A 19,650-nucleotide genomic window follows, 5' to 3' on the forward strand; every position below is an offset into this window, starting at 1 on the left:
GAAGGAGGATCTGGCAAAAGTTTCCTTACCCAGAGAAAAAAGAAACTTGTGGGAAGAAATGTCCCTTTCTTTCTTGCCTTAGGGAATTGTCATTTGGGGAAGTCACAGACAGCGCTTCAGTTGTCATTTTGCAGTCAGGAGGGGGCGGTCCAGGGAGCACAGAGAGGCCACCACAGATCCTGACATCATTGAGCTACTGAATCACCCAACCTTGGAACTGCCTACCTCCAGGCATCTTGCTGTCTGAGATCATAAACCCTTTGGTTGACACCACTTTTACTTTGCTATTTGTTACTTGAGGCTGCAGGCATCCTGACTGATACAGCAGAGCTCTCTCTTTGTGGTATGTTTTCACTTTGGTCTGTTTTCTCGTCCAGTTCCTCACACTGGAAACTCCTGCAGGGGATTGGTTCTTTTTATCAAAGACTCTCCAGTGTTCAACACAAAATCTAAGCCACAATGTGTGCCTTGCTTAGTAAATAAATGAAAAGATGAGTGGCTGGAAGGAAGGAAGAATAAGCCATCAGATGACATGAAGTTAGGAGGTGATGTAAATACCTAGGATCCAATAGTTGAGGTCTGCAAAGAGAGGACTGGACCACTCAAGAGCCAAACACAGAGAGATGGGATTGATGTGAGATCAGACCTGTCTGATTCTTAGTCCCAGACTCCTGGGGGGTGGGGGGATACATTTCTCAGCAGTAAATGGACATATGATGGCAGCTTTGTGGGACCAATTGCTTTTGGGACAGGGATGGTATACAAGTGACTATGAAATAGTCCCAACTATGTGGAGAGAAGAGCTGAGGGGCAAGGAGTTGGAATGTGATTAGGAGTGACTCTGTTATCAGTCCTCCCTATCACTTCTTACTGGTCACCATCACTAGAAAGAAGGGCTTTGTCCTGACACTGAAATACTCCTGGCCGTGTTGACTCCCAAGCCCTTCTCAACTACTTCCTGGGTTCCTTCATGCACCTCCTTCCTCAACCTCCCTCCCTAGAGTCAGTAGTTGACTCTAGCAGCTACCCACACAGGGGCTGTATGGTGCTCCCCTGGGCGGGGAGGGGGGGGGCTTTGCAGGGCAGGTGCAGCGTGACATCGAGCACAGATGGCATGGATACCCAGCAGACTTTTCCTTTCTCTTCTTGAGTCACCCCCTTCCCTGGTGGCAGCCACATCAACTCTTCTGCTTGATTATTCTGTACCAATTATCTGCTGCTGCAGACGGACACTTCTCCTGAATAGCAGCTGCTGGGAAATGTCTGGCTTCCCAGAGGAGCTAGGCTTGAATTCCCCTGGGCTCAACTGGCTGTGAGCCTTTTGTGATCACCCACCTGAAGGCCTCATCTGTCAAATGGGCACATGAAGGCATCTATAGACTTATCAGTTTTAAGTGGGACAGTGGATACGAGAGGGCCAGGGCTGGCTTCATAGGTATGAGATCTGTGAAAGGCTCTGAATTCTGTGCTCAGAAGGGACCCGTACTGGTTTAATATCCTCCTTTTATCTCTTGAAATTCTTGATAATGTTTTAGAAAGGGGCTCCATTTTTATTTTAGGCCCTTCAAATTATGTAGCTAGTCATGGAGAGGGCTTTGCAAACCAAACAGCATTGCAAGACTGCACAGTGGGTTGCTGTTATAAATCATAACAACACACACATTCACATTCTGTAAAGGATATATATGTGAAGGGGGCTTTTCCGCAAGGCTGGGACTCTGAAGCAGCACAGAATTCGTCTCTCACTTACTGTATCCTCTTCCTGGGTTTAAGGATATTAAACCCAGGTGCCCCAAGACCTTCAGAGCATTCTGCCTTCACACGGATGGTGCAGACTCTGTTCTAATTCTGCACTTGGCCAGACATGGCTATGCAAACTGCAGCGAGTCTCTTCCAGCTCTGGGCGCCACCTGACTGACCCGCGTAAGGAGGGACTGTGACTGGTCCCCAGGCAAACGCTTTCCCTGCCGCCTGCACCTGTTGCAAGCCAGCTCCTCGGAGCCAGGCCAAGCAACTCTGCCCCTAGCGGGAGTCCGAGGCATGAAACTCCCTTTTAGGAAGACGGAGTAAGAGGCACCACCACCTGCTCCTGCTGCCTCTGCTGTCCTCAGCTTCTGGGAGCATCTTAGCAGCCAGCCCTGGGTGAGGACAGGGCCCACCGGTGCACCTGGCAGAGCAGGGTAGATGCTGTGACTTGGGGGCTTTGGGGGAACAGGGTGGGGCTCCTCACTGGGAAAAATCTTTAGGTTTGGATCCAGCCTTTATTTAAAGAGGGGGATTGTGTATAGACTTGTGTGACTGTTCAGCGTCTTTCCACCTCGGTGCGTGTGTGTGTGTGTGTGTGTGAGAGAGAGAGAGCCTGTGGGTCAATGCCCAGTATGCCCCTCTATCTGAGAGTGTGTCTGTTAGTAGACACCAGTGTGTGACATTGCTTCTGTGGGCGACTATGTCAAGGCGTGGGTTTGTCACTGTGTGCAGTGTGGAGCAGTATGATAAGCCAGCGGCCGACCCCCGAGTGTGTAGACGCGGGAGCTGGTGTCAGGGTATTTGTAGGGCTGCGATTCTGTGTAAATGTGTCTCAGATTGTGTGAGAGTGTGTGTGTTCCAGCAGGTGCTTGTTTCTGAGTGTGAATGTGTGTGAAGCTGTGACCGTCTGCCTCTAGCTCTTCATGGGACGGTGATCTGGTGTGTGTGTGTGTGTGTGTGTGTGTATTAGAGTGCACTCAAAACTGTGTGGCTGTGTGTGTACGTGTGCGCGCCTATCACAGTGGCCCAGTCTGCTTCTGGGTGAGTGGGGCAGAGCCCAGAGAGTGTGTGTGTGAGTGTGGGTGTCGGTGTCTCTGTCTGGGAAGCAGTGGTTCGGGATGTGTGTGTCAGGCAGTGTGCGGCTGTCGCTGTGAGTCTGCATCGGAGTGAGAGTGGCGGCGTGCTGTCCTCTGCGCGGCAGTGCCCCGTGTGTCTGTGGGTCTGTGTCTGGGTGTGAGCGTCATGGTGCGTATGTTAGAGCCCGTGGGGCCCCGATGAAAGGCTGTGGCTCTGGGTGACTGGTGTTTGTGTGCGTGTGTGTGTGTGTGTGTGTGTGTGTGTGTATCAGAGTGGGTGGCGGCGTCTCTGCTCGGCAGTGGCGCGTGTGGCCCGCCCCGCGCGCGTGTCTCGCGGGCCGGGGCAGGGCGTGGGCCCCCTCCGGCGGAGCCGCGACCCCTCCCCCGGGCGGCGGGAGGTGCGCACCGGCGCCTCTAGGACCCGGCGGCGGCCGGCCGCTGTCCCCGGGCCGCGCGAGTGAGCATGTGCAGAGCCCGGCGCCCGCTCGCCCGCCCGCCCGCTGCTGCCCGCCCCGGCTCCGCGCCCGCCCGCCCGCCCCGCCGTTCAGCCCGGACGCCAGCAGCCCCGGGGAGCCAGGCGGCGGCGCCCTGTGCCCGGGCGCGTGGGTCCGCTTGCCGCGGGCGGCCGGGGGCGTGCGGGCGCCGGGGCTCCTGGGCTCCGGGCACTGCGGGGGCTGCGGGCTCGGCGCCCGGGGGAGGCGGGCCGTGGGCGCGGGTGCGGGCGCCCCAGCTGGCCGTGATCGCGGGGTGAGTCCTGTCTCCCGGCGCTCCAGCCGGACCCCCGCGCGGGCTGCGAGCAGGGTGTTCCCCCTGCCGCGGGCAAACAAGTTTGTGCAGACGCGGCTGGGAGCGCGGCGGGGCTGCACCTGCTCCGGCTGCAGGGCGGGCTTGCCGGGGGCGCCTTCCCGGGGGCCCGGGGCGGCTCGGCCGGGGCAGGGGAGAGTGAGCGGGTGCGTGCGGGGGGTTGGCCGGGGGGCGCTCGGCGCGGCCGGGATGGGGCGGGGGTGCGCGAGGCGCCGCACGAGCCGCGTCCCCCTCCGGAGTCCTGAGAGCCCGTCCGTTTCCCGGGAGGGCGCTGCGGCTGGTCCCGGGGAGGGGGCGAGGGCAGGGTGTGGGGTGCGCACAGCTTCCCTCCTAGGCGGCGACGTTTACCCAGAAGCAGCTCCCTCTCGTTCCGCTACCAAGAGAGGCTTCCGGTCAGCGGAGGGTTTGCTCTTCTCTTGGTGAACTTGAACAGAGGCAGAGGCGAAAGCAAAACGTATGTATTTTGTCCAGAAAATTACCCAGTGTAGAGCTTTGCGTCTTCGTAGGTGTGGACGGAGACTCACGACTGAAGGTTGCTAAATTGCGTTTTTCTTGGCTACTCAGGAGCGTACCTGGCTGGGTCCCCTGCCTCCGGGTAACCTCGCTGGTTGTTTTCCTGAGCATTTGTGCGCCTGGGATGATGCCTGCTCTGCTGATCAGGAATGCGGGTGGGGAAGGGGACCGCTCTTCCTTCCGCTGAGCAGTGGGAAGGCTGATATAGGAGTTCTAGCCCCATAGCCCTGCACTGGGATCCAGCTGCTCCCCACACTGGCCCTGCCCCTGCAGCTCCCAAGATGGACAGATGCAGGACTCCGCTGTACTTTTCTAACATGAGATACCCCCATCCCTCTTGTTGCTGGAACAGCATGCTTAGGTTTCTGGAGGCACTTGGTTTATCCCACTCTGGGATCAGGAGTGGGGGCCTTTCTTTTTTCCTCTGATTTGCCTAGGTTGTCAGGCACAGAAAGTGAGGGTGGTGGGGAGTGAAAGTTAGAAGAGGCATAAAGCTGGCTTGCCCTGCGCTGTTTGCAATCACCCACTCCTGGTGGCTGCAGGTGCTGGGGAGAGAGCTAGGGGAGGTTTCCTTGGGCTATGGGAGAATGAGGTTTGTCTCTCTCAAGCATGTTCCCCACCCCCACACACTTAGATTGGCCCTCAGGAGATCCTCCGGGAAGGGGCCTCAACCGGCTGCCAGAGCTCAGGGTTTCTAGGAGGAAGAGCAGGAGCTCTCCCAGGCACGGGAGCTGAAGGAGGCTTGGCGGTGGTTGGGCTGGTGGCTGAGCCTGAGTGCCTCATCTTCCCCGCCGGAAGGCCCTTACCTGTGGCTGCATCCTCCAGGCCTCAGCAGGGCCATTTCCACAGCTCCTCTGTAAAAATGCCTTCTTCTGGGGTGAGGGGATCCCTCTCTTCAGTGGGCATTGTGCCCCATGGGGTACTGCCCTGTGGCCTGTGGCATGTCTGGTTGGAAGTGAAGAGAAGCTGGGATAAGGCAGAAGGCCAGACTCCTGTCTCTTCCTCCTGTCTTCCTAACCGAGCAGAAGTGGATATTCAGTGCCACTAGTGGGTCTGCTGCTGAAAAAGCTTGAGCCTCCAACCTGATCCGTTCAGCCAGAGCACTGGGGAGTGAGTCACAGAGCTGGTTCCTTATGGCATCGGCCTGAGCAGGCGGCTCAGAGCCTCTGAATCCAGAGCCTCCAGGCCCTGATGGAACCCCTCCGAGCAGGGCCCCTTGGGAAGTGGTTTCTCATCACAGAAGCTCCAAGGTTGTACTCCCATCCAGCTCAGACCCCCATCAGCCTTGGTGAGACCAGCTCCCCGACTCTTTCTCTGGAGGTACAATGAAGTCAAGGCCAAGGAGTTTGGGGCAGCTCAGTGTTTAGACCTTCAGGGCCTTAGGCCTTAAAATGCAGGTGATAATCATATACACTAGCAGGGCCAGAGCTGGGTCCTAACATCCAGGGAATGAGGGAATGAATGTGGCTTTCCGCTCACCACCTTCTCCCTGGGCCACCTGGTCTGGCCTTCACATTCTTCCTTTAATCTCTCCTGATCATGGCTTTGACAACTGTGTTGACATATGGCCTGAAAAATTATCGGAAGTGTGCCACTTGGAGAATGTGGTCAGGGAGGAACTCTGCATATGCCCTGCCTCCTGGTGTGGGTGTGAGAAGTGGATGGAAGAATGGGCTGGATTCATTTCATCAGCTATAAAATACAGTGCACCTGCTGGTAGCTGTTAAGGCCCCTCCCCTCCACTTCGCTTCCCTTCCTTTGCTGCTGGAAGCCCCGGAGATGTCAGCTCCCTCCCAGAGGGTGGCTCCCTTGATATGAGGGGTCGAGAGTATTCTGAGGACAGGGATGTGCAGCAGGGTGTCTTGGGCTCTCTCCCATAGCCTGAGTGCCCAGTGGCAGCATCAAGTGGGGCAGTTCTGACTTTGGTTGGGCACTCCACTCACTTGTCCACCTGTATCCAACTCACTCCGTGGGGTTTCACACCTGTTTACCTTCCAGATTCTGAGATGGGCTTGAGACGACCCTTAAGCTTTCAGCACCAGGTGGAAGAAACACATGAATAAGTGAACAAAATAAGATTCTATAAAAGAGATAGCCCAGGCCGGGCGTGGTGGCTCACACCTGTAATCCCGGTGTTTTGGAAGCCAAGGTGGGCAGATCACCTGAGGTCAGGAGTTTGAAACCAGCCTGGCCAACATGGCGAAAGCCCATCTCTACTAAAAATACAAAAATTAGCTGGGCGTGGTGGTGTGCGCCTGTAATCCCAGCTGCTAGGGAGGCTGAGGCAGGAAAATCGCTTGAACTCAGGAGGCGGAGGTCGCAGTGAGCCAAGATCATGCCACTACATTCTAGCCTGGGCAACAGAGTGAGACTCCGTCTTGAAAAGTAAATAAAAATAAAAGAGCCCAGAGATAGGCTGGAAAAGGTTGCGACTGGCTGTTTCAAAAGTGAGAAAGGCTCCAAATCAGGCACCAGGAAAGGAAAAATGCCGGCCCCGGCGCTGGTGCTCTGTCTTTCTGTGTGGACCCAGCCCCCAGCATGGTGCTTGGAAGGATCTCTGTCCGTGGTATCGCACACATGAAGACCATGTGGTATGGCTGATGATGATATGCTCTTGGAATCAGAGCGATTTAGCAATAGCCGTTTGTATTTGTTCAAGTTAATTGGCCTTCTCTGTCTCAGATTCTGCATCTGTATAATGGGGATGATAATGATTTTGGCCTTACAGATGTGTGGGAAGATCACTCATTCATTTGTTCATCTGATCATTCATCCAACGCACTTGACAGTTGGTGAAAGTACCTTGAACTCTAATGTGGTATGTTACATTTTTTATTTATATGAACCCTAACAGTGGGTTAATTGAAGAGGTTTTCCTCCTTTGCGTGGAATGGAGTTTTGACCTATTATGTTTTATACCCTTTTAGCAACATTAAAATTTTGAATCTTTTTTCAAGCTCTGAAGTTCAAACTCTCAAGAGATTTGCTTCATCAAAGACAGGGATCCCACCCCATTTGCATTTCCCAGACCTTCTTCCCCCAAAGGGCCCAGCAGATTTTTGTTTAGTGGGTCTCTTGCTCTTTTTCTCAGTCTCCAAGACCCAGAGTTGTTAGGCCTGTGAGTAATGGCAGCATGGCCCTGAGCATTGAAGGATGTCCAGTCCAGCAGGCACTTATTTTCAGAGGCATTGCCTGTGCCCCACCCAGAGGTGGGCAGAGGCACTGACTGTGCCTTTAAGAGGCCCACAGGCTGGAAGAAGAGGTAGGGACATTAGTAGGGAACCCTGACTCAAGACCACGCACCACCCAGGCACAGTTTGTAGCAGCATCCAGCCTTGCTGCTTAGTGCCTAGCACTGAGGAGTGGTTCTGCTCCAGAGATCAGGGAGGCTTCATGGAAGAGGTGGCATGGGAGCTGGACCTTGATGGCCTGAAGCATTTCAGAGCCATGCGATGGGGCACAAGCATCCCTGGCTGGTGGAAGGGCATGCGTGAGGGTGCTTGAGACCTCTCTCGCTAACCGGGTGATGCTCTGGTGGGATACAGGGCTTGCTTGTCAATCCCTGGGAAGCCATTACAGGCTATAGCATCATTAGCTCCTCATATTAGAAAGATCACTTTCTTAGATGGAAAGGGGACAGCCTTTTGGAGAGGGGATGGGGTACAGAAGCCAGGCGCTGTGCCTGAGCGGGGTAGGGGCAGGGGCAAGGGGAAAGTCACAGGAGGGGAATCCAGGAGCTGTGAGCCCAGCTGGAGGCTCCTGCATGTACTCTGCCCAGGTCCTGAAGCTGAGACCCCCTGGCTGCCAGTCATTGAGGCTGAGGCTTCGAGCTTCTAGGACCCAGATGCCCATCACCTTCTTATCTGGAGAGCAACGTTCTGGGCCCTATTCTTGTTGTTGGGGCTCCTGCCCTGCAAAGAGCAGGCAGCTCCGAGTCCCAAGAGGTTTGCAGCCCTTGCTGCAGCTGCCACAGTAGCTGATATCCTTCTGGGGATGTCTGGTGTCATTTTCCCTTCAGTTGCCACTGCCTGTTCTCTGTGACCGGGGGTCGCGCGGAGGTTGAGTCATCTGACTGAACCCCAGTGGCCACTGGCTGCACCTGAGCCAGCTCTGAGTTCTATCTTGCAACCCCCAGCCCCAGGGACTGCCTCCTCTCCTCTCCCTGCTGCCACCCCTCAGTCTCTGGACCCCTAGCCTGGCTGAGAAGTGGCCACCTGACCAGCCCAAGCCACCCATCATTCAGGCTGGGCAGTTGCTGCTCCCTCGGTCCCAGATAGCAACAAAGTAATAGACAAAAGCTCAGGTTGTCTGAATACCCAGGTGCTCTGGGCTCCTGCTCCCTCCCTGAGACTTCCGGAAGCCCATTTGTTCGATTACTCTCTTCTCATGCTTGACAGGGAACTCAGGATCTCCCTCCCCAGGCCCTGCTCTTCTGTAGGGTGACCCCAGGATAGGGCAGTGGGTGTGCACCTTTGTCCAGCCCTGGTGTGCCCCCTCTACCCCCAAAAATGCCAAGCCCCAGGCAGGGATAGAACCCCCCTAGCCTCCCCCTGAAGCACTCTGCAGGGTTCCAAGATGGGAGGTGCCCACAGGAAGCACACCTTGGGGAAAAATTTTCCAGACTTTCAGAGGGGAGGGGCCCCAGGCTGCCTCCCAGTCCCAGTGGGCTGGGGCGGGAACACTCACCGACAAGGCACTGTCTGGAAGGCTTGGCTGGGGAGACACCATGTGTGGCATCATCTCTAGGAGCTTTGGCCCAGCATGACTTCAAAAAGGTGCTGACGGAGGCGCACTAAACTCCTCTCAAGAATAAATCTTTCCTCGTGTGAAGCCGGAGCTGGGATGGGGAGAGAGATAGGAAGCTTAGTGGGCATAATGTAGGCCCTTGGGAGCAGGTGGCCTGGTCTGAGTGCTGGCCCTGAGCTGTCTGGCTTTAGGCAGTGTGCGTCACCTGGCTCAGCTTCAGAGACCTCAGTGCTCAAATGGGGAATGCGGGGCCTTTGCTTGGTGGGTTGTCTGGAGGAAATGAGATGGTGCAGGTAAAGTGAACAGCCCAGTTCAACCTATTCACACTGCAAATGCTTCATAAATGGTGGCACTGACAAATAAAGCAATTGCTAACAGCAGTCTCAGCATGGGGATCAGCTGCGAGCAAGAGTGGGATCCTGGGTGCACTCCAGGGACTGTGGGGGCTCAGAGCTGGGGAGAGGCCTCTTGAGTCTGACTTCACCAGTGGCACAGTTACTACAGGCCTGTCCTCCAGCTTTTCCTTGCTTGCCTCTTTTGCATTCATAATCAATCCATGCCGCAGTCCATAGGGAACAGAGTAACAGAGGTTTCACGTCCACTCCCTAATTCGATCCCATAAAGCACATTTACCCCCATTTAACGGACGATGAGCCTGAGGCCCTGCCCTGTGCAATGCTTTGCTCGAGGCAGGTTTACTGTCAGGGACAGCCTGCTGCCTTTCCGGTGTAGTGGGTATAGCTGATAGCCTCCCAGGCCCTATGCAGATGAGCAGTGGCTAGCATTCTGCCCCCGACCCCAGGTGTTGGCCGGTTCTGCTGTCTGACTTACCTCGTGGCTTGGCTGTGAGCCCTTGTACAGATGTTCCAAGTTTCCCAGCCCACCCCTAGGCGTCTTTTGGGTTCATTCACTCAACAAACATTTACCATCACTGCCCTGCTAGCTGGGAACATGGAGATAAACCAGGTGTGATCTGTGCCCCGGAGGGGGGCTGCCAGCCTTGAGGAGAGACAGTGTGATGTGATGTTGGCTATAAAGTGTGGTGGAAGTCCAGGGCAGGGTGACAAGTTTCTGCAAGTTCCCGATGTTTTTTTTTTTTTTTTTTTTTTTTTTTGAGACAGAGTCTTGCTCTGTCACCAGGCTAGAGTGCAGTGGCGTGATCTTGGCTCACTGCAACCTCCTCCTCCCGGGTTCAAGCATTTCTCCTGCCTTAGCCTCCTGAGTAGCTGGGATTACAGGTGCATGCCACCATGTCCAGCTAATTTTTGTATTTTTAGTAGAGACAGGGTTTCACCATGTTGGCCAGGATGGTCTCCATCTCTTGACGTTGTGATCCGCCTGCCTCGGCCTCCCAAGGTGCTGGGATTACAGGCGTGAGCCACCATGCCCGGTCTTTTATTTCTCCCTACCAGTCTACCCGCAATGAGTTTTCCAGGCTAGGAATCTGCTTTGTGATTTTAAAAGTTGGGAGTGCAGCCTGCTTCATAGAAGACCTGGGCCATGGAAATCTGACCTGTGTGTGGCTGTCTGTTGTGTCCACATCAGCACCCACCTCCCCAGACCAGGGAAACCCCTTCTGGGAAGGGGGAGCGCCAGAAAATACTTTGGAGGACCTGGGACCCTGTGTGAGATGGATTGAATCCTGATTCATCAGCTCTGACCACTCCCCACCCCAGCCCTACTTGTATTGTGTATCCAAATCCTATCTAGAAAGTCTATACGGAATTCACCAGTATACCCTGCCTTCAAAATTCCAAACTGTTGAGCTCCTGCCTGCCTTTCTGCTCCATCTCATCAGAAACCTTTTCACAGCAGGAGTGCTACCCTCTTCCCTTCAGTTATACAGGATTAATGTGATCCCTAGTTTGTAACCGGAGCCCCTTTGTGAGCAGAACTGGAGACCCCTCCTCATAGAATTACATCATAGAAAGGATGACATAAAGCTCAGCCCAGGCACTCTTGTTAACTCCATGTGTCTGAAAGCCCTCAGCTCCGTTAAGCTGTGTTCCTGGACCTCCTGGGGGCCTGTGCCTATGCACTGCTCCATCTCTCCCACGTTTCAGGCTTCATCCGTGGCTTTGGGTAAGTGGAATTTCAGATTTCACTGCCCTGACTCCATAGGAGCAGGTTTCTGATGTCAGGATTTGCGTATCAATTTATCTGTGTTCTCGTTCGTTTTTAAGATGTATTCATAGACAAAGATCACTGAGCATCCACACTCCCAGGCCTTATGCTGGGGCTGGGGTTAGAAAAATGAATGAGGCATGGCCTCTAGCCCTAAGTAGATTACAGACTTTGGAGAGTAACCGACAAGTAGATGGACAGTTCATGGATTACAGACTTTGGAGGGTAACCGACAAGTAGATGGACAGTTCTGATCAACCCCGGGATGGTGAGTGCTGGGCTGAGGGTCAGCAGGGGCTGTGGAAAGACTGAGGAATCTTCAGGGAAGCTTTCTCTGAGGAACAGTATCTGGCCTGAGCCTTGGAGGATACACGGGGATTTGAAAAGTGAAGAGGAAGGAAACAGCATAAATAAAGGGTAGCTTGTGCAAAGGCACTGAGGCAGATGTGCTGTGCTTCCCAGTGGCTCTGCTGGAATGTGGAGTGAGTGTGTGTGTGCATGCATGCGTGTGCATGTGAGATGGGGAAGCCAAAGGAAGACACCTGGCAAGAGATGAGGCTGGATGGGCTGGATCACGAAGGGGCCCTTGTATGTCATGCTAAGGAGCTTAGAGTTGATCCAGTAGCCACAGGGAGCTGTTGAACGGGGTTTTAAGCAGGGACGCGCCATGATCAGATTTGCGTGTTAGGAGGATCACCCTGGCAGCCTTGTGGAAGATGGATTGGAGGGTCCAAAGCTGGAGGCAGAGAGATCAGTCAGGATTTCTTGGGATTTTCTCTGTGGTTTTACAAATCTGATGAGGCTGTCTGGGGTGGGCCTGGCAGACATATCAGCCTAGAAAATAGAAGCTCTGGAGAACCGTCTGCAATTTCCCAACCCAGAATTTAATTCCACCTTCATTTGCTGATTACTGAGTCTGCTACCTCCGCCCCAGCCTAAAGGACCAGCCGACCCACATTTCCAGATCTCTGCTCTCCCCGAGGGCCTCGGAACCTGGCGGCCCTCACCATTTAATCAGAGAGGGTCATGCCTATCTGGGGTCTTTGTCCGAAGCCTCCAAGCTTTCCGGGGGCCTGGAATGCCAGCCCAAACATTGTCCTTCCTCTCACACCCGCTGTCTGTCCCTGGTGCACAGAGCAGCCATTGAGTGGCTGTACAGGCCTGGTGGGGGGCCTGGACCAAGTTAGTTACGGGCAGTGGCTTAGTCACGCTTCTAGGGGCCTTTTTTTCTGGGATAAGCCTGTCCTTGTGCTAAGGGCTTCGCTCACACAGCAGCCCAGGTCGTGGCAGCTGCAAAACCCTCTGCCAACCCCAACAGCACACTTCAGAGGTGCTGCCGATGGGAACCGAAACCCAGAGTGACAGTTGAGTCCTGGGGAGTGGAGAGACCCATGGAAGGCAGATCAGAGAGCCTTCTGCCTTCTCTGCTCTGGGTGCTCAGCCTCTGTTTGCAGGTGCACGGCTCAGGCGCTACCCTGGTCCTTTGATTCTGGCCTCTGGAGTCCAGGAGGCCTGGGAAGGCTACGCAAGCCCCTCCCTCCCCTGGGCCCCATCCTGTGTGAAAGCCAATGACCAGCCTGTGCAGAAGCTCCTTCCAACCCAGGCTCACAGTTCCAGTGCTCCCCTGGGAGTCAGCTGATTGCATGCATATATCAAGCATCTGCAGCATAGTCCTTCCTGGGCTAGGTGCATTTATATGTGGTAGTGTCTCATTGCAGGCTGGGCCAGGTAGTCATTGAGAGTCCAGGCTCTGAACACAGACTCTTCAAAACCTTGGCTCTCCTGTTTACCAGCTGTGTGGCTTGGGGAAAACTAGCTAATATGCCTTCTTTTGCCAGTTTCCTTATCTGTGTAACAGGGATATGATATCTCTACCTTGTTGGATTGGTTTTAGGGTTAAGTGAGATAATATGTAAAATGTTTAGCTGAGTGCTTGACACACAGGAAGGGCTGAGGAAAGAGCCCCTGCTGCTGTTCCTCCTCCCCCTTATTGATATTGCTATCATCACTGACTCCTCATTAATCCTCAAGCGGAGAGCTCTTATCCCCATTTTATAGATGGGGAAGCTGAGGCCCAGCAAGGTTAAGCAACCTACCCAGTGTCACACAGATGGCCAGTAACAGAGCTGGGATTTAAACCTGGCTTTGTCCAGTGCTCCTGCAACACAGCTGGTCCTTGGATAAAGCAAGCACAGGGTGAGGGGTGTCCCAGCCTGGGAGTGCCGGGTAGTGGACCCGCCTATTACATCTCGGTGCTCTTTCTCCACCTTCCAGATTTCTGCGCCAGGAGATGAGGGTCGGTAGAGTCCTGGAATGGAGATGTCCTTGACACCTGGGCAGAGGCTGCAGCTGCAGGACCCTGTGGCCACTGGAGATAAGTAATGGTGCCATTTGAACACCTACTGGAAACGGGGCAGGAACAGTGAGTGGCCCCAGGCGAGCACAGGCAGATGCCAGGAGCCAGGATGCAAGGATGACACCTCCGGAGGCCCTGGCCTCCCTCCCACCTGGGCGTTAGGAGCCATCCCGGGGCTCCAGCCAGGAGCCCTGCTGCCCAGGGGCATGGCCAAACCTTTCTTCCGACTCCAGAAGTTTCTCCGCCGAACACAGTTCCTGCTGTTCTTCCTCACGGCTGCCTACCTGATGACCGGCAGCCTGCTGCTGCTGCAGCGAGCCCGTGTGGCCCTCCCACAGGGCCCCCGGGCGCCTGGCCCCCTGCAGACCTTGCCAGTGGCCGCCGTGGCGCTGGGCGTGGGCTTGCTGGACAGCAGAGCCCTGCACGACCCTCGAGTCAGCCCAGAGCTGCTGCTGGGTGTGGACATGCTGCAGAGCCCCCTGACCCGGCCCCGGCCCGGCCCCCGCTGGCTCCGGAGCCGCAACTCGGAGCTGCGTCAGTTGCGTCGCCGCTGGTTCCACCACTTCATGAGTGACTCCCAGGGACCGCCCGCCCTGGGCCCCGAGGCTCCCAGGCCCGCCATCCACAGCCGAGGTAGGCGCTCAGCTGCATTTGGGGGAGCTGTTCCCAGGACCCCCATTCAGGGTCACAGGTTTGGTGTCCCCTTTCTCTCTGCAGGCCCATGGCCTACACCGCTAGATGGTTCTTTCCTTCTGCTCTACAGGACAGGAAGGGGCCTGCAATGTGAAGTCCTTCAGGGTTTTGCTCACTCACCAGCTGGAATTCCACATGGCTCAAGGCTGAGATGTTGTGAGCAGGTCACTTAGCGCTCCGGCTTTGGGTCCAGACAGACGTTGGCTGGAATCCTGGCCAACAATTTTTTTTTTTTCAATCTCAGAGACTCTAGTAGGACAAGTTTCATTGAAAATATGAAAATAGGTTGGGCGCAGTGGCTCATACCTGTAATCTCAGCACTTTGGGAGGCCGAGGCGGGCAGATCACTTGAGGTCAGGAGTTCGAGACCAGCCTGGCCAACATGGTGAAACCCCATCTCTGCTAAAAATACAAAAATTAGCCGGGTGTGGTGGCGCATGCCTGTAACACCAGCTGCTCGAGAGGCTGAGGTACCAGAATTGCTGGAATCTGGGAAGCAGAGGTTACCATGAGCGGAGATCAGGCCACCGCACTCCAGCCTGGGAAGGAGACTCTGTCTCAAAAAAAAAAAAAAATTAGACATGTCACTTAATGTCACCAGGTCTGTCTGAAATGGAGCTAAAGATGCCACTCCTGGGCTATTGTGACGAGCAAATGTGATAACACAGAGGAGTGGGTCACAAAGTGGGGTCCCTGACCAGCAGCATCAGCTCCCCCTGGTATCTTGTCACAGTGCAAATTCTCAGATTCTCCCGGAGTTGCCAAGTCAGGAACTCTGGGGTAGGGGCCAGCAGGCTTTGTATTTAACGTTCTCTCCAGGTGAGTCTGATGCATGCCTAAGCTGAGAACTCCCAGGACAGAGTCCCCACTATATTATTTGGCACTCTAACTGGCAGCTATTATGATTTAATAAAAGCAGCTAACGCATATGGGATTTCCTATGCACCTGTAAGTCTGCTGTTTACAGGTATTATTATTATATCACAATTTTACAGGTAAAGAAACCAAGGCATGGAGAAGTTAAGTCAATTGCCAAGGTTATTCTCTTAGTGTGGGTTCCCTAGAAGCAAACCCTGAAACCAGGATTCACATGCATCCAGTATATTTGGGATGTGATCCCAGGGAACACTAGTGGGGGCGTGGGACAGGGAAGGGAAGGCAGCCAGTGAAGGGTGTGTTATCAAGCAGGTTACAAACGGGCAACCGGGCTTAATCCGGCTGGAGGCTCAGTGCCAGAGCAGAATACACATCTCAGAGGACCCGCTGGAAGTGGCAGGCCTGGGAGACATGGAAGGGAACGCCGCAGGGTCTACCATCGTCACACTGCTGGATGCCAGCGTGGGGACAGTCTGGCTCCGGGTTGGAGCTGTTTATGCTGAATTATGCAGACTCTCTCTGCAGGGCGCAGCAAATGTGCCTGGTGCTTGGGGAGCTCCCAGTAAGCGTGGAAGTTGTTGTTGGAGGGTGGCTGAGCTCAATCAGCTTCTCAGCATCCCTGTCACCACCTCATTGGGCCCTGCACCCGAAGTCACAAGAGGAACTGCTCTCTGGACTGTAATAAGTGTGGTCAGAGCATAGTGTACTGTGGAGGAGTACAGTGGAGGAGCACTGGGGCCTGGGTTAGGGAGGGCCACGAGTGCCAGGCCTGGGAGTTTGGCTTTATTTTGATCATGATGAGAAGGTTCTGCGGAAGAGAACAGAGCCCGAGCTGTCCTTACTTTAGGAGACTGACTGGTAGCCCAGTCAAATAAAGACTGGAGGGCTGTGGGTTCATGTCGCTGTGGAAGGAAGTTCCTTCAGGAATCATTCAGGCCATAGCACTTGCTGTAGGATTTCTCAGCAAGGCTCGTGTGTCAGAAGGGAGAAATGAGGAGCTGATGCTTCAGCTCGTTTGACGCAGGCATGATTTCTGCAAACTCTCCGCAACACACCAGAAGACTGGGTCTCTGTGCAGGTTTTATCAGTGAAACTTATTTAGATTAAAGTGTACATGACCGGCAGGAGTCAACGTTACTTGAGAGGAAGCGATGTAAAATGCACATGTTTTGAAAATAGACCTGTGTATTGCCACTTATTGGGCCTGTGACCTTGGGCACAGTGGGCTCAATTCCTCTCTTCATTGCCTTCATTCCACACTTACTGATGAGCCACCAGATGAGTCTTCACGTGTGCACCTCACTGTGCCCTGGAGGAGCTCAGTCTGGCGATAGAGTCAGATATGCACCCAAATAATTTCTACAAAGCATGGCCGAGGTCTGCTAGAGGCACTTGCAAAGTGGGCTGTGGATTCAGTGAGAAGTGGACTTTATAACTGACCAGCAGCCTCCCAAAGTGCTAGGATTACAGGCGTGAGCCACCACGTCCGGCCGAGGCGGGTGGATCACCTGAGACTAGGAGTTTGAGACCAGCCTGGCCAACATGGTGAAACCCTGTCTCTACTAAAAATACAAAAATTAGCCAGGCGTGGTGGCGCATGCCTGTAATTCCAGCTACTTGGGAGGCTGAGGCAGGAGAATCGCTTGAACCTGGGAGGCAGAGGTTGCAGTGAGCCGAGATCGCGCCACTGCACTCCAGCCTGGGTGACAGAGCAAGACCCTGTCTCAAAAAATATATATAATAATAATAAAAATAAAAATATAAGTGACCAGCAGAGGGGAGGGCTCAACCCTGAGTGCAGAGTGTATATGTCTCAGGGAACCAGTGAGCCCCCTTTTACTTTAAGTTACTCCTAATGACTTACAGAAGTGATGGAAAGGGCTCCAGTAAAAGCTAGAGAGATTGTGGCTAGATATAAGCAGGACTGATATCCAAATTTATATACCACTATGGTCTTATCAGTTGTTAAAATAATTGCAATACTTCCAGGTTGGTTGGTAAGTGGTTCCTGCCCTGGGCCGCTGGGGTGCCCTTTACACTCTGGCTGCCTCCGCAGTGGCCCCCAGACCTCCCCCTTATCCAGCAAAGAGAGGGTTAATGTGATTCCAGTGCCAAATGGTGGCAATTCTGAATGGTCAGTGCCCTCCATAGGTGGTCAAGTATTGTGAATGTGCGCCAGGATTGAAGGAAGAATTTGCTCTCCTTTGAACAGCATAAGAACCAAGTCTGGGGAGGCTGTGCTCTCATGCTCATCAGAGAACGGGGGAAGGCAGGGTGCTGGCCTGCAATCCCTCTGGGCCCCTTCCTGTCGTGGGGCTCCATGGGCCAAGCACAGCCAGTCCGGTCTCACTGGTGGAGAGTAGCCCGCAGCCCAGCCCTCGGGACAGCTGCTGGGGCCTCAAACAAAGCGGGTGTCTCTTTGTGGCCTGGGCAGCCCGCCATCCTCCTGAAAGGGGATCCTGCAAGGCGCGGAAGCTGCAGGAGGCTCCATCAATCATTGAGCATTTCATTATACCTTGGACAACATCCATAATGGAATAAAATGTCAGTAAGTTTACTAGGGGAAAAATAGTAACTTCTCCATAGCCAGTTTGTTTTTTATTGATAGTAATTTCCAAAGACATTCCAATATCTTCAAAGCCATCGTTAATAGCCTCACGGTATGTCCATTTTGATGTGCAAATGAACAGATGCAGAGTCACAGACAATAATGCAATGCCTCCATTTCAGCTGAAACTAATAAATCCGCCTCAGAATGGGTCCCAGTGTATCCCTCGGAAGTTCTTTCTTTCCTGAACATTCTCGCCTCTGTCGGGGAGTTAGAAAAGCTGTTCATTCTGCGTCCAGATAAAAGAGCTCGCCTCCTCTTCACAAACAGAGGGGCCGTCTGTGTCTCGGGCCCCTTGCTGCACACTGAGATGGGGCCAGCCAGGCCCGGGCTCGCCCTCCACGCCAGTGAGCTCCATCAAATGGCCGGCTGGTCACAGGTGGGCCACTCCTTGTTTCCAGAAGAACCAGAGCCTGACTGCTTGAAACAATTTTTTTCTCTCTTTTATTAACGTGTTAATTATTCAGCTAATATTTACTGATCCATCTATCACACGTCCCAGGTTAGAGTGTAGGATCAGAATAATAATGGCTGTTACTTATTTGGACATCTGTTATGTGCCAAGAATTGTATTGTATAGACATACATACATCTGTTATCTCATTTAATTTAATCTTCAAACAGCCTTATGATGTAAGTGCTGCTATCACTGTTTTAATGATGAAGAATTTGAGTTTCGGGGAAGAAAAGTAATTTAACTGTTTTCATTATTAATAACAATATATTAACAGTAAAAACAATCACTGGTGAGTAATTACTGCATGCCAAGCCTTGTATTAGACATTTTACATGTGTTACCTTATGGAATTTTCACAACTACCTCATGGAATTGGAACCATATCCCCATTTTATAGATGGGGAAGTTGAGGCTTAGAGAGAGGCAGCTGCACATCCCAGGTTGCACAGTCAGATAGTGGTGGAGCCTATTCCCAAAGGCTGTTTCCATCCACTTCCCCAGAAGCATGTACAGCCTGGGAAGCACGTACAGCCACGTGCAGTCTCAGCCTGGGAAGGTCTTGAGCCCAAGCACCTTGAAAACCTTGTGGTTAATTTCCCATCTACAGTGATAAATGTTTAATAATCCTGAGCTTATGCTTTGGCTGTTTAATTGAAAGCTGAAATGGAACTTCTTTGCTGAGCAACCCATCAGAAATTTCTCAAATATTAGTTTTCTTTTACTAAGTAGGCAGGCAGAGGAGAAGGATCCATTCTCACTGACCTGGGTGAAAGCTCTGTGTAGTGGTCCATGCTGGTGGCGGTGGACCTGAGACTTACAGAAGGAGAGAGAGGCACGTGGGGCTGGATGTCTGGGCAGTGGAGGGCAGTAGCATGTGCCTGTGGGCGTGGCCACGTGTGCTGATGGGCGTCCCCAGATGAAGGTGACCTCAAGAGGCTCAGAGCCTGGCAGGGAGCCAGACCCTTTGGCAAACATTGGACAAGGTGGCTGTTGTTCCCTCCTTAGCCCTGGGGTTCTCTGGTCTGAGGGCCTCCTAGGTCCCTTGGGCCTTGGTGTGGTGGGGAGTCCTGTCTCCTGCCATCTTGCTTGTTCTTCTCTGCTTTGCCTTAACCTAGGGCCCTGGATATTGCATCTTGGTGCAGTTAGTAAGACCATCCCATCTTATATATATATATATGTACTTATGTACTTCGTGCGTTACTGCTAGTCCCCATGGATAATAAATAGTACTAAAATTGTTCATTCATATATATATATTCAGACAGAGTCTTGCTCTGTCACCCAGGCTGGAGTGCAGTGGCATGATCCCAGCTCACTGCAACCTCCACCTCCTAGGTTCAAGTGATTCTCCTGCCTCAGCCTCTGGAGTAGCTGGGATTACAGGTGTGTGCTACCACATCCAGTTAATTTTTGGTATGTATATATTTTTTGTATTTTTAGTAGAGATGGGGTTTCACCATGTTGACCAGGCTGGTCTCGAACTCCTGATCTCAAGTGATCCACCCGCCCTGGCCTCCCAAAGTGCTGAGATTACAGGTGTGAGCCACAGGACCTGGCCCCCTTCTTTGTATTTAGGCTCTCTGTTAAATACAAAGAAAAGTCACTCCCCGATTCAGGCCCAGAAGTGGATGGTTGGCAGACTTCCTCCCCT

General features: G+C 53.4%; 1 protein-coding gene across 6 annotated transcripts in view; it reads left to right on the forward strand.

Annotated features, from left to right (window-relative positions):
- Positions 1-2,050: 2,050 nt before the first annotated feature.
- The window catches only part of WSCD1 (WSC domain containing 1), a 55,859-nt gene continuing 38,259 nt past the window's right edge, over positions 2,051-19,650 (forward strand). For 2 of the 6 annotated variants that reach the window (XM_054459497.2, XM_054459501.2), the window contains exons 1-2: positions 10,799-10,967; positions 13,284-13,998. In XM_054459497.2, coding sequence (XP_054315472.2) covers positions 13,572-13,998 — 427 coding nt within the window. In that variant the 5' untranslated portion in view covers positions 10,799-10,967; positions 13,284-13,571. Of the gene's footprint in view, positions 2,143-3,289; positions 3,570-3,971; positions 4,081-10,798; positions 10,968-13,283; positions 13,999-19,650 lie in introns of those variants that run through there. The other 4 variants (XM_054459500.2, XM_054459499.2, XM_063657063.1 and 1 more) reach the window with 4 other exon arrangements.

Source organism: Pongo pygmaeus, chromosome 19 (genome assembly GCF_028885625.2).
Source record: "Pongo pygmaeus isolate AG05252 chromosome 19, NHGRI_mPonPyg2-v2.0_pri, whole genome shotgun sequence".
In the NCBI taxonomy this organism is placed as follows: Eukaryota; Metazoa; Chordata; class Mammalia; order Primates; family Hominidae; genus Pongo; species Pongo pygmaeus.